The sequence below is a fragment of the Patiria miniata genome, unplaced genomic scaffold (genome assembly GCF_015706575.1).
Source record: "Patiria miniata isolate m_02_andy unplaced genomic scaffold, ASM1570657v1 HiC_scaffold_9, whole genome shotgun sequence".
Lineage (NCBI taxonomy): Eukaryota > Metazoa > Echinodermata > Asteroidea > Valvatida > Asterinidae > Patiria > Patiria miniata.
In genome coordinates, this window is record NW_024037076.1 from 23563662 (window position 1) to 23578665 (window position 15004).

Here is a 15004-nt window from a genome sequence, read left to right on the forward strand (position 1 = left end):
ATTTGGACTGCCCCTCCTTCGTTGATAAGCGAACTAAAGGGGAAAAGGCCAATACTTGTGCGAGTCGTTAATGATCAATTGTCGCAACTAATCATTGCTTCGACATGTCAACCGGTAATTGGGAGAGACTGGTTGGCTATGGCGCCCTCAACGTTTTGAATGGGTATAACTCTCAGGGTGACGTGCGATAGCGGGATTTCGGTGTAGGCCTGTAAGTTTTCGGCACAACTCTTTTCCCTCTGTTAATGAAAATAAAAAGACAGAGATCTAGTTACAAAGGCTGCATGAGGCATTTAATGCAAACAACAATTACACAACAAACAAACACAAATATTGCATTTCTCGGTAGAAAAATAGACTTGAAATTGGCATTGAATTGTTTTTTAATGCAGCTACCGACTCCGAAAACGATGGAAATTGTATAAGGAAGATTCTGATAAACCAAATGTTGTCGATAAAAACAACATTTGTTTACTTGAAAAAGTAAAATTGCCATTCATTAAAAATAAACTTTTTGGAGAAATAATTCTACTCTATAAAATTCTGAGTAAAATTGTTTAATGTTTTGGGTTTTTTGGGGGTCAGAACAACACATCGTCATTCGTTCCACCATGGCCGTTTTTAAATTTCTGTGATAAACGATTACAAACGTGGCCTTATTATATCTTTCCCCATTAGCGTCAACCTAAAAACCCATTGTGTTGGCCCCCAATAACACAATGCCCCACCAAAAAGAACCCCCGCGCTCCAGGAATTCCACCGACCCTCGCTCTACCATTGTACCGGGGACCTCGAGACGAAACACGGGGCGTCTGGTCGGCTCAGCGCCGCTCGGGCTGATTCGCGGTCGGGGTGTGTTGTCATCACACGAGCGATCCCGCTGGTTTCTGGTGCGCGTCTTTTTAACCCTTCGTGAAAAACTCTCGCAAAAGCAAGCCCCACTTCATTGTCATCTTGTGCAATTAGTCCAGAAATTTCAAGTCAGGGATCAACTTTAACAAATAGGCTTTTTTTCTGGAAGTTGCGATAAATAAACGAACATTAATTTTCTGGGCGAGGGAAAACTAGACCTCGGGCGTTTTTCTGGGGTTTTTTTTAGGACAGACAAAAACAAGTTAACAGCGACAAAGTTTTGTTGGGCATTTGCCTCTTGTATTTATTTCAGAATGAAGATGAAATCGAAGATGGTGTTATCATTCTAGCGGTGTTCTCAACACTGTGATTTGCTGGGGGGGGGGAATCATAAGTGCAATCAAATAATTGAAACTAATTGAATAAATTACACACATTTGCTTGATTTCTGGTTTAAATTTAACAAACGGCTACTTTAAAGAAAATGACAGTAAGCATGATTTGGCAAACAAAAATTCGAAAGAATGCTTTTGATATTTAAAAGTTTCATTTTCAAATTTAAAGCGTTTTTGAAGTTGGGATGAGAAGAGCAAACATCAACTCCATCATAAAAAAGGTCTACCTTCCAAATTGATCCTACGCTTCTTATGTTTTTTGTAAAACCCTCAAATTTTGATACCGTTTTGCTTTAAAATTCCCAGTTTTTATTCCCACTTGATTTGTAACTACTTTCTTTATACAAACAACTGTGAAAAATACCAGAAAACAAGCAACGGAAGCCCATAAAATCAAAGAATTTAGGCACAAATAGGTATGGGCGTCTTGTCTTATATGTGTCACCTTCATTCTAAAAAAAAAGGGTATTACAGAAGAAGAAAAATGGCCGCACCTTTTAATTGCCGACAAGAATTCTGAATGAAAAACAACAGAAAATACACACGAAAATTCCATCTTTTTATGCGACGGGGAAAAGCTCAGGACTTCAATTCTCATTGCATGGATGACCAATACATTTCTGGGCAATATTTGTGGAAGAAAATACATATATTATAGGGGGAAACAATTTTAGCTGGAAAAATTATTAAAGTAAATCCTTCCCAACGATGTCTTCATTCATAAAACTTGTTTATGAAACTAGGACGATCTAATCTGTCCTTGAATTTTCTTAAATTTACAACACACACGCAAATTATTTACAGGAAAAGAAAATGAACAAATTAACCTTAAATTTGTGAAAAAACTGAATGAATGAATCGCAGTTGAGCCATAATTATAATTGTGTGGCTTTTTTAAAAATTAAACCTAAAATCAAAGAAAATTGTTTGCAGATAAATATAACATGTTCATTTCTAGCTGTCGTTTTTTATGCATTTTTTGCCTTTTTATTTCTTTAAATCTGCAAGAGATTGAATAAAACGATAGTCAAAAATTAATATTCAACATCAATTAATCCTGGAATCCGCTCTGTCAGTATTGCACGTTCACATCCAATACAATCAAAATTATATTTTTAATGCCGGGGAACTTAATTTCTCAGTGCTTATATTTCAAGAAAGAGTTGTGCCAAAACCTTAGTTTTGAAACTGCAAATTAAGAAACTTTTTTCTTACAAGATGTGGCTTCGGATCGGAGATAACTTAAATTTATTGCAACGGAGGATTTGCTAACAAAAAAAACCTGTCAAATGAAGAACCTATAAAATTCCATTCAAAAAGTGCCAAAAGTTAAATTACAGTATTTTAAAGTAAATAGAAACACCATCATTGCAATATCAACGTGGAAAATTACAAATCACAAATATGCTGATTTTGTGTCTTTGGTTCAATAATTTCACAGGACTATACCTCTCCTCTCATGAAACTCTTTCGTGTCATTGAATTCAAGCACCAAATATGTTAAGAATGTTGACACAATTGGTACAAAATGCCCTGACAGGAAACAATACATTTTTGTGGACGAGTTAATTTTCAAGGCAGCACAAGAAGACGCTAGATGGCTTGGTTCAGGCATCTGCACTTACAAGTGAGATGTTACAGGTTCGACTCTCACCCAGGTAATGTCTGTAGTGCTACGCTTGCAGTGCTATCAACTACATAATGAATGAATAAAAGGCTTTCTGTGCTTATCATAGGGTTTATCTAAGACTATAAAGTGTGTTGCTAAGTTACGACAATGGACCCTCCTCCTCTGTCAATCATACAGTGCACCTTGACCAATTAGACCGATTCTTTTGGTCAGGTGACCACTGTAGTTCGGTCAAATTTGGTCATAAGAATTGCCAGACATGGGCGGGACTTATGGCCAAACTCCAGATCGGTCCATTTTGGTTCGGAGCTAGCAGGTCAATAAATGCAGTTCAGGATTTCTCTAAATAGACATGTGGACTTCACGAAAATACAGCCACAAAATATGACAATCCCTGATAATCTGTGTAATTGTGAAATTCAGACATTTATTTCATTGGTTGCTGAGGTAACGTTAACACCAGGAGAAGAACGGATGCCGATGATGAAAGCTCTGAGTGAAGGAGTCGCTGTGTTGCCTGACTCTGCCCGGGTGGCCGTCCTTGCTGTTCTTCTCGACAGTCACCAGGGGCATCTGGACCAGTTGGACTGGGCTCTTGCAGTCACGGAACGCTTGACATAAATTCAGGATCTGTGGCCATAAGAGAGCAAAAAAAAATAACTCAGTGCTTTCAAAATCTTACAAAGATTCTTTTTTGACACTTCTATCCAAATGGCAGAGCTGAATCTGTAGTATATTCGTTCCTGTGAACACCACAGACATTGTCACCAATTTGCAATCTGTTTTGCGCTCATTAAATGGGCAATTTTGTTGAATTTGAGGAATTCTCGACTTGGCTTGATCAAAAATAATCTTGAAAACTTCGTTACCTGGCCTCTCATGACAGACATCTGCTTTTCATACATGTGTCGATCAAACCCCTTGTCAATCTGTAGATGTAAGATACGCATCAAGGACATGAGTCGGACCCCCAAAAAATGGAAAAGCATTTAGACGATTAATGACTGCACATCCACAAAGCATAGGCCAATAATGGATTTCCCCTAATTTCTTTTATCTAATTGTAACACTTTTTCCTCCTGTACATTAAGCCCACCGTGCGGTGTCTAATTTCATCGGATGAAGTCGTCGTTGCAAGAAAAGCTTATACAAAGATCTGTTTCTGGTTAGTTGTTTACATTACAGATATATCATTTCTCAATAGCTTTTTTAGACCAAAATGGCTACTAAAGAGTTCTTCTAACTAATTTTCAGCTGAATTCTTTTAAATCTATTTCTGCTAGGTATTTAACTCCCTTTGGCTAACTAAAGAGAGAGATCCAATATGTTGCATTAGAAATATACAAAGCAATCTCAAATAAATAACGTCTTTACAAGAGCAACAGAAATGATCCTTTGCATCCAATAGCATCATTTTATCAGAGCAAGTTACATTTCTAGACAATTTTTAAAACAATGTTCAGTACTTACGGAGAAGAGATCCTTCAGTTCTATGCATAGCTCTTCAACAAAGTTCATGTCTGAGAGGCTGGGTAACACTGCGTTCTTGATTTCATCAGAGAAAGGAATCTTGGCCTGAGACAGCCATGCCCAGTGGTAAGGATCTACAAAAATAGACAAATTGAGACGTTTGCGAAAAAGTTAAGAGTTGTGTTTTTTTATTTTTCAGTTGTGATTGATGGGTCTGTGGTTCAAGGCAGGTTGGCTGGAAAATGTACCAGAAATCATCTTTCATTGAATTTGTCCTGATAAATCCACTATTTCAATCGATTTTGTCATTTAATTTCATTTAAAATTAATTGAAGGAAAGAAAAAACATTGTCTGAGAAAATATATGTTAAAATGATGTAGGACAAAAAACATTACAAAATTTTATTTTGTAAAAATAGAGTTTCTTAGACTTTGTAACAATGAAATCACGGTCATTTTACAACTAATATCATGCAACATAAAGTAACAAGAAGGTGGTGGATATTTTTAAAGACTTAGTAACAATGACAGCATATTTTCATCTTAGACAGACAAAAGGGAATATTTTTTAGTGTTTTGTGTGAAATAGTCAACTTTGACAACAGAAACATGGCAGAATCTGTTGTGAGATCTTACTGACAACTGTCCTTGAGCTCAGCTCAGACCAGACAGCGAAGCGACGTCTTTTTCCTTATTTCATTGGGAGAGCATCGTTCTTAAGGAACAACTGTATTGATCTCTGTGGGACATGCTGGCAAATGAGCAACCATCCCGGTAGGGGGGCAGGCCAGGCTTAAGATAATCCCCCCTTGTTCCTGCCTCCATCAATTATATTTGATTTAGAAGATATAATCCCCAACTGCAGATGACAGGATAATAAGTCATTTCGTGTCGGTCAGTCTTTCCCCAAGGAGGAATAATAACAAGTTATTTTCGGGTCTGTCCTGAAGGGGAAAATTTGGGAGTTGTTTATCTGAACGTGAGACTTTCGGAGTGCAGGTGGTGGTTTGGGCTGCTTTTTTAATTAAGCAGAATCTTGCAATTGGAACTTGGAGATTGATGTGTGGGGTTGTTCGCTTAGCAGGGAATCTTGGGGTAGGGAAGGGAAACAAAGAAGGAAGTTATGAGGAATTAATGTACACCTTAACGCATGGCAAAATTGATGTTTTTTTAATTTGAATCAAGATTTGAGGGAGTTTTATGACCTTTAGTTTAATAACTTATTAGGGGAGACATATATTTATGTTCTTAAAATCTTTCCTTGTGATACTGTAAAACATGACGAGTGTTAGGATGAACAAATATACTCAGTTTTGGGACTTTTTTTCCAATTCTTGTTACATCTTCTGGGGAGGGGTGGGGAGTAATAAGATACAAAAACCATCTTAAATTGGTTTGCAGACAACTTTGTATCGTTCAACTTATGATATTCTCAAGGCAGCCAATTGCAAGAAATCCCAACAGAATCCAACAGATACTGATAAAATCCTACAGAATTCTAGAGAATCAAGTAATTCTGACGACTGGAAAAAGAGGTATTTTGCTCTTCAAATCTTCAAGATAACAATGAGGAATGTTAAAGAATCACAATTAACACACAGCACAATACTGATAAGTCACATAACAGTGAAATTACATGTAGTCAGACATAGGACACTTTTATACTTGTCAGAATAAAAATAAAAGTGATCAGTTGAAGTTTATACTGTAAGTACATTCGTTGTTAGTGGAGGAGGAATCTTATAAAATAGCCTCCAACCCTTTGCTTACAACAAGCCCATACATCTTATTCACGATGAAGCCATTTTCGATCAGCTCCCTGAATGTAATTTATAAATTGTCAACTGTTGAATGGGATGGTGCCAGACTATTTATGCGTTCGAAGCTTCACTGACATTTTCTTTAAAATGTGGCTTAAAACATTACGGTATGTTCAGTCACAAATTTTTAATTATTCAACAGAGCCGACTGGTATTAATTTGAAATTGACTTTATTTCATTTCTTTAGTTTCTATTCGCAATTTCTAAAAATGAAGATTTTGCCTCGCTTCAATTTTATATAGCCGATCCCGTGAATACAGGCTATACATCAGTTTGACATGATGCCTGCTAGGGACAGCAACATGATGTATCAATTAGATATGTAGCATTTTCCTAATTAATTCTGTAAAACCAGGGCCACCGAGGCCAAATGTTGACATCATCAAAATGATCCAATAATTCATCCTTGTATGTCAAACTAAGAGATACACCATGAACTAAAAAATGTTGTCTCCTTCTTGCTTCACTCGGATTAACCAAATTCATTTTGAGGTTTCTCAAGGGGGGGTGTGGCCAAGTTGTTAGGGTTCGTGCCTCATGATCAGAGGTAAGGGGTTTGAATCCAGCTGCTTGCCACATGTTGTGTCCTTGGGCAAGCCACTTCACCTCCACTTGCCTCTCTCCACCCAGGAGTACAAATCGGTACCGGCATTAGCTGGGGAGTAACCTGCGATGGACTAGCATCTCATCCAAGGGGAATAGAAATATCCTCCGTAGTTTCATGCCAGGGAAACTGGAGATAAACGCCGGCCTGATGGGCCATATTGGCTCGTGACAGACTATACTTTACTAGCAACCGAACTCCACACCCTCAAAAAAATAATGAAACACTTACATGCTCTCCACTCATCAGGATGCTTGAATGGGAAGGCCAGACCGTTGTCGATGGCAGCGATCTTGATGTCAGGTGGTTTGACCATGGACCAATCAGAGCTGTCCTCTAAATCCACACTCTCGTCCACCTCAGACTTGTCATACTTGATCAGCCAATTATCATTACCTCGATCTGCCAAAAAATAAACACAATTTTTTACAAATTTAAACCCCAAAAACAAATTTTCCAAAAACTGCAAGAGTCATTATCAACAGCAGTTTGGTAAATTTTCAATAAAAATTGTAATCTTGAATGAAATTTTTCATACGGTCAACTTAACATCTGTAATAATAAGTAAATTACCAAAGCACCCACGATGCAAAATCCACCACAAATGTTACAAAACTAGATATTGACATTTAAAAAGAAAATAAATTGCTATAAAAGTTCACTACAAGCATTTCTAATCTTCAAATGAACCACAATGGGAAACTGATTAGGTGCATTTAAATAACAACTTTTTGAAGTTTAAGAAAAAAATTGACTGGAGCGAGGTTCGAACCTACGACCACCGGATTACCATTTCATTTATGAAATCATTTCTTTGACAGTTTTCAAAATCTGAATCTTCCCGGTTTCAGTCACATCTTTGGCTTCAGAATCATTAAGAATTATTTAAAGTCAAAACTGAAATACTCAAAACCACAAGTCTTCAAAGCCCAATGATCATTTGTTTTCAGTTTCAGTGACCTGACCTATGACCTCTGACCTGTATTCCTGATGATGTAGTCTAGCACCACCAGCCGCTCAAAGTGCATCTGGAACTGCTTGGACGTCGACTCGGGTAGGGACTCGGTGTCAAACCGCCTCAGCCAATAATCAGCGTCCTTGTATCCACTGACGAAGAGTTGAAAGGAGCCCACCTATTGGATAGAATGATCACCAGTCATAGTATTTGGCCAATAAGCTGCGTTCTTATAGCCCGCTGACAAAGAGTTGAAAGGAGCCCACCTATTGGATAGAATGATCACCAGTCATATTATTCCAGCCAATAAGCTGCGTTCTACTAAAATGAGCCAATTTTTTTATTTTTTCAGACTTGAATTCTCAACGAGGAACTGTTCTCAAGTTACCTTTCTATATTTGTAATGAATTTGTAAGTGGGTTTTAAGAAATCCTTAAATTTTAAATTTGACTCACATTTTGCAAGGCAAATTGAAGAATATATATTTAAAAATTTCAATTTACATAATTTGCAGATTACTTTTTCTAACTGAAACAAGATGCTTTAAAAAAAAAAAAATTTCTAATGACTGCATCTGGTTTTCAGCAAATTGTCAAACAAATTATTTATTAAACCTATGGTTCTGCCTGACTGAATATTAAACCAGTTTCTGTTGCTCGAGTGCAACAAAACATGCTGGTATCTTATAAAACATATTTCGCCAGAGCACGTCTGCAAAATTGATAGTCTATGAATTCTAACAATAGTTCAAGGCAATGTGCCGTACAAAAAGCATGTCTCTCAATATTGGTGCCACATATTACAGCAAAACTGGATGCCATCAAAATTTGAAAGGATTGATACATTTTTTTATTTAAATGAGGTACCTTAGGGGGCAGGCCGATGCGGTGAAACCTTCTTCCGAGTGATTCAAATTTCTCTAACGTGAATTTCTTCGTCCTTGCCTTCGCTCGGTCGATGGGGGAATAATTGAAGGTTTCGCTGGCAAGTTTAACCACCTGTGAATGCAGTTAAAAAAAGAATTTTTTTTTTGAAAAATGACGCCAAGGTATTGCATGGTTTGTTTTTTATTAAAAAAAAAAAGAAATACAAGGTTATATTTGTAATTAATTTCAAAGAATAGTGACATTTTGCTAAAATCAGATATTACACTTTCATCAGGCATGCAACTGGGAATTTAGAAAAAAAAACGAGGAAATTCCAAACCACACAAGACTTTGTGGAGGGTTTTTAAATTTGTAATGACATTCATGATAAGTAAAAAACGAGGAAATCAGCTGATCCGAGGAAAAGTTGCAAGCCTGTTTGATGAGTTAAAAATGTGAACAGCAAAATAGTGTTGCCAACTAAAATGTCATAACAGTGTACTCTCAGTGACTGGTTTCCCTGACAACCAAATTATTAATTCCAACAATTTTTTCCCCTGCCTACCAACATTATGAAATTCCACCCAGGGATTGTCATAAGGATGAACAAGGGACACTGAGATAAATTGATCCTTGGTTGACATTTTTCATTTTAAACTTTCTTCGGTGATGATCTTTTTTAAAAAGTGACCACAAAAACTCAACGCAAAAAGAGAACACAGTCCAGTAAAATGCAAAAAATCCAGTAAAATTTAGAAGATATTTAGAATTAGTGTCTGCCGTCATTTGAGTTTGTACACAGTGAACGTCATCCGAAACTGGGCAAAATGCCAAGGAAAGATGCAGCAGATCAGTTGCTCTGCAACACTTCTCATCATTTCATCATGTGACAATGGCAACTGTCTCGCCATAACGTTATTCCCAAATTAACATCTATTTATATCTTTGAGAATGATCCGGATCGGATCGAAACGTCAGGCACACTAACTATTTTTATGATTTCAAATATATTCCAGCTTTAGACTACAGTGCAGACATAATGAGAACAAAACAGTTTACATCGTAACAAGTGTGGTTGTTTATAACTATCAGACAAGACATGCCACGTCAGTATTTTATTTTCCACATTTCGTGTGACGTTGAACATAAAAATCCCTGAAACGATGTGAACATACATGGAGATTGTTTGTGTGAATTCATTCTCACTTATACATGTATGCGGCCTTATATTCAGCATATACATGGACATGTATGTTAGGGACTTTCAAGTGTACCAGCAGAAATATTCAATTATACCAGTTGTATTCAGTGTGTAGTATTGCCATAAAATGGTAGATGTAGACATTTTAACAACATTGCAGCATCACAAAGCTTCCATAAGGTCATTTATGTTTTAAAAATACAAAAAATACACATTGTTTAAGAAGCATACACTCCCCACCCAAAATTGAATATTTTGTGGTTTGTTTCAACCTTTTTTTTGTCTGACGTCAATTTTATTCGACCACAACCTTCCAGGATCCTCCAAATTCCATGAGGTTTTGGAGGATTTTGGCAGGATCAGGGCACGATCAACAAAGGAATGGAGGAACACAACGGCTGATGAAGAACCCTGTGCCTGAAACAAGCCTTATTGTCAGCCTACGGCTATTCGCCATAGCTTACCAATGGTAATGGCCTAAGTCATAGCCACTTAGTACCAAAAAGTCAGACATGGCCAAAGAGTTCAAAGGATTCAATCGACACCTGTTTCAGGCCGGCATGACCGAGTCACGTCAAACCAGAACATACACTTTAGAGCGACCTAAATAGAATTTGGAACACTTTTTGAAATAATTTTCCATCGACTAATTTCTTACGTCGTGTACAAGTTGCAACAGCCGATCTTTTCATCCAGATTTTTCGAAATCATGAAAAGAATTCTACTTTTCGGAATAATTTAGTTCAGTGCAACTCTGGAATGGTTGTCATTAACTTTCCCTTTCTTCGGAAAAATCCAAAAAAATTTGAACTCACCCTTGTCTTGGGCACGATGTTAAGGCTTAGTTTCTTGTCCACGAGATATGCTCCGGCTTCTGAGAGATACCCCTGGTTTGGAAGCAGGCAACTCCGGCCGAAGCAACATGGAAAACAGGTCCGCTGAAACCACTTGATCCATTTGGGATTCAGATGGCCGTAGGGCTCCTCGCTCTTCGGTTTGAACACTGAAATTGTTTTCTAAAAAAAATAATAAATACAGGGATAAGGCCAAAAAAAAAAAATGTTCGGTCTCTGGTCAGACCAAAGTTCCGGAATTGACGCGGCCACGCGGCTTTTTTTTTTTTTTTTTTTTTTTTTTTTTTTTCTTCAAGCTTGGATTGTACAGACAAGGTGGGTACTATTTTGCTTTTTTGGTGTCCTCATGTACATTGGTGTCCTCCATAATTTGCCTTGGTGCTTTCGATCATTTGCCTTGGTGCAATTTCCCATTCCTTGGTGCTCTTTGGTAAAATAAATTGAGGAGGTGCGGAAATAGAGGGCGCCGTTGGAGCTACCGCGGAACATTTTGGAAAAAAAAAAGATCAACGCGCATGATTAAAATCAACGCGCGCGCTGACCAGAGACCGACTTATCTTTTTTTTTGGCCTAAAGAAGTAAACTATTTATTGCTTTTATTAGTACCCTGAAAGTAACCTAAAAAGTCCTTGTAAAATGAACATCAGGTTTTTTTTTTAAAGCTTATAATACCATTTGGGATATATGAGTTGCTTGATTGTGTATTTTACAGGATGGACTAAGAAATACGTATAGCTGCGAAATTCACCGTAATCCTCCCAATTTTTTTCAAAATCCAGGTTTTAGAGGATTTCATTTAGAGAATGTAGTAAGATAGAGCCTATGGGTTTGTTGAAGACCGCTGCATCAAGCAGGATCTTACGTCTGACGCAGTGACGGTTTAATGTAACCCCAATCAAATGAGGAAATCATTTCACTGTTAATTAGAATGGATACTGAAGCAGGAGACATTTTGCTCACCTTATCCACATTTTTTACAAAATAACTTCCGCTAGATCCTTGGATTATTCTCTCTGGATATATGTCCTGGAATATGGCGTCTTCTGCCTTCTTGACAAAGTCTGTGAATTCCGCATCGTCGTTGAAGATGTTGAAATCGTCCAAATCCACGCTCTTGAGAAGAGAGCTGCGGGTGCCATGCTTCAAGAGGGGCTGCCGTTCCTGAGCGGCTGGCGAGTTTAGCGAGGTAGACTCCAGCTTGGGGGCAAAGATGACATCAGGGAGGGCGGATTGGGGGCTGGAAGGGGTGCCTGGGGAAGGGTTAGCGTCCTGCCGCGATGCCAGGGCGGCTGATGGGGAGTGGAGGCCTGGGTCCGAGGCGGAGGGGGAATCCTGGCTAGATCCTGGCTCACAGATGAGACGTAGTTCGTGGGGTTTCTCCTTACGCGCCACGTTGATACTCATTGGGAGGCATTAGTCACTGCATTGAAATTTGATAAAAATATTTGAAAATCCTGCATCAAATTGCAGTTTCTCAAATACTAAAATTTATTATCAATAAAAAATATCATTAAAATCAAATATCCTATATTCCAAAATACCAGTGGAGAAAGACCTTTGAGATTGTCTTACACAGGGATTTATTTTTGCAAACTTAGGATTTTTCAACCGGATTATTCAATGTAGTAAAAAAAATTTCCACGATGAAAAATTGCTTTTAATTCATTCATTCACAGTTCATAAGGGGAAGTTGGAAAGGATGCACAGTCACAATTACAACACAAATTCCCTCACAGTGAGTTTAACATGCAAGAAATCAAAAAGCCAATTCTTTTACACTATAGTTTTTAACACCAAACAAACGCAAATAAAACTTGGTTCATAACAAAGTTCAGTGACATATATGACAATACAGCAGTGTTTCAAAGTCCAACGAAGAAAAAAAACCGGTCTTGCCCTTTAACCCCAGAATCTAAAGTTCCTTTTTCTTGTCACCGATGATAACACTATTTGGGTCCCAGTTTTCCTGAACCTACACGATAACGCGTTGATAAATTGGATCATAATTCATAAAATCATAAAAATGATAATTATCTCAAATGCAATGTAAGCAGCAGTTGCCAAACTTATGTCAATACGGTTTTGTGTGCCAAAGTTTAGTGGATGCCTTGTGTATATTGCATTTCTGTATAGGTGGAGGTCATCAAACTAAAATGTGGTCTCCGGTTTCTGAAAAATCTCCTGTGCAAATTTGAAATGCAACATGCGTTTCTTGAACTTGTTTGAAATGAGAAGAAAATATATAAAGCTAAAACATTTATTCCTTCCTCTTGTTGATAAGTAATGCTACAAATGGCCCCCAAGACCGTATGCTGCCGAGCTGATGTGTCCATCCGTGCATCCAAAGAGAAAGTGTGCTCTCAAAACACATTTTTCCGAAAATGTCTTCACAATCACATTTTCAGAGCTTTCTGGATTCATCTAGACTTAGGTTTCATCTAGACTTAGGTGAAATCAAGCTGGAGTTACCCAGCCCTGAGTTTTATCATTGGGTTGTCATCTAGGGCTGGAGCGAATTTTTCTCGTAACTTGTAGTACAGGCAAAATTTTTTGGAAAATGTTCAATTTTGTCCCCGTTACACACTCATTGCAACTGCAACTCACCCCAAACTTGCCTGGAATAACCATTACACAGGTCCTTGAAGTAAAAAACGATCCACGATGAAGATTCAGCCTACAATTGCAGTAAAAACAGGAGGAATAACCGCTAACTTGACAACCTTGCTGGATTGGCCAGGACCGCAATTGGTTTGTGCACAAAAAAAATTGTGTACAATGAATGGCGGTCAATTAACGGGCACAGAGAGCGATCGCTGTCAACTACTCGGTTTTGCCGGCTGCGCTGGCTGTTGGCGCATGACGTCACGCGGAAGCGTAACACCCGATGACTGTTTCATGCACTATTGGTTGCGGTTCCAGTACCAAAGCTGTGATGCGAGTGGTAAACCTTATATTAGTGCATGAAACAGTCATCGGGTGTTACGCTTCCGCGTGACGTCATGCGCCAACAGCCAGCGCAGCCGGCAAAACCGAGTAGTTGACAGCGATCGCTCTCTGTGCCTGTTAATCGACCGCTATTCATTGTACACAATTTTTTTTGTGCACAAACCAATTGCGGTCCTGGCCAATCCAGCAAGGTTGTCAAGTTAGCGGTTATTCCTCCTGTTTTCACTGCAATTGTAGGCTGAATCTTCATCGTGGATCGTTTTTTTACTTCAAGGACCTGTGTAATGGTTATTCCAGGCAAGTTTGGGGTGAGTTGCAGTTGCAATGAGTGTGTAACGGGGACAAAATTGAACATTTTCCAAAAAAATTTGCCTATACTACAAGTTACGAGAAAAATTCGCTCCAGCCCTAGATGACAACCCAATGATAAAACTCAGGGCTGGGTAACTCCAGCTAGGTGAAATCAAAGGGCGAGGTGAACATTGATGTGTTTTACTGCAAGATAACTGACGTACCACTAGTACTAGTACGGTATTTATTCCCATAACCGTAACAGTAGCCACTACGGCTAGTAGTAGTAGTTGTCCGTAAAACAAAGATTGTCGGCGGCAATCCCTATCAACAGAGGGCGCTGTACTCTCTAAGATAGGAATGAATTATAAGATATATTAAATTACCACGAACGGTTTTGTAGCACCTGTGGCCTAGTACTAGTCCTACATACATGTCCTAGTAGTGGATAAGCAACGGATCTCATGAGCGGGAAGATCCAGGTTCAATCCCCGCTGCACTGGCGAAATTTTTAAGTTTTTTTTTCCCCCATCCCCAAGGACAAAAAAAAAACAGTAACTGCGCATGTTCAGTGCATATACGGAAAGCTAACGTTGACGTTTACTAAAGGTTTGCCGTCTCCGGCTAAATTATATATCCACTGCCTAAAACAAAACGCACGGTGGACAATGGTGGGTCTGAAAACTGAAAATTCTGAGTGAAACCCGCATACATTACCTTGTTTACTTCGTAGATAAAGAAAAGACGAGCATAGACTATAAACAGGAACTTGAGAATGATGACGGAAAACTTTCCAACATGGACATGTAAAGATTACCGATACAATGATGTCATGGACTAAAAAAAAGAAAATCATATGATTTTATGGCGAGTGACACACGGATCGATGACACGGAAACTAACCCGAAAGGCATCGTAGGGTGATGCAATGATTAGTCATTCGTTTTAAAAGCGGTTTACGGCGTCTGGGTACCTGACATGAGATGCCACGAGTTGAGTGGTGGCGCCCTTTATTTCAACCGTGAAACTTCAAGTTGGAGGCGGGCCGCGATTCAATCCTGAAGTTGACTCAGGTTTTTTTTGAACAAACAACAGAAAGTGGCCAAGAAATTAATTCCA

The 15004-nt window shown here is 38.4% G+C and overlaps 1 protein-coding gene across 1 annotated transcript; it reads right to left on the bottom strand.

Moving 5' to 3' along the window:
• Window positions 1-1130: 1130 nt before the first annotated feature.
• On the bottom strand, window positions 1131-14809 carry LOC119720707 (phosphatidylinositol 4-kinase type 2-beta-like). The gene is made up of 9 exons (XM_038190514.1): window positions 14603-14809; window positions 11609-12068; window positions 10610-10810; window positions 8594-8725; window positions 7752-7905; window positions 7004-7174; window positions 4348-4481; window positions 3747-3806; window positions 1131-3507 (listed from the first exon to the last, which is right to left on the bottom strand). The coding sequence occupies exons 2-9, from the start codon at window positions 12050-12052 to the stop codon at window positions 3331-3333; spliced, it is 1473 nt and encodes a 490-aa protein (XP_038046442.1). The 5' UTR covers window positions 12053-12068; window positions 14603-14809; the 3' UTR covers window positions 1131-3330.
• Window positions 14810-15004: the final 195 nt, after the last annotated feature.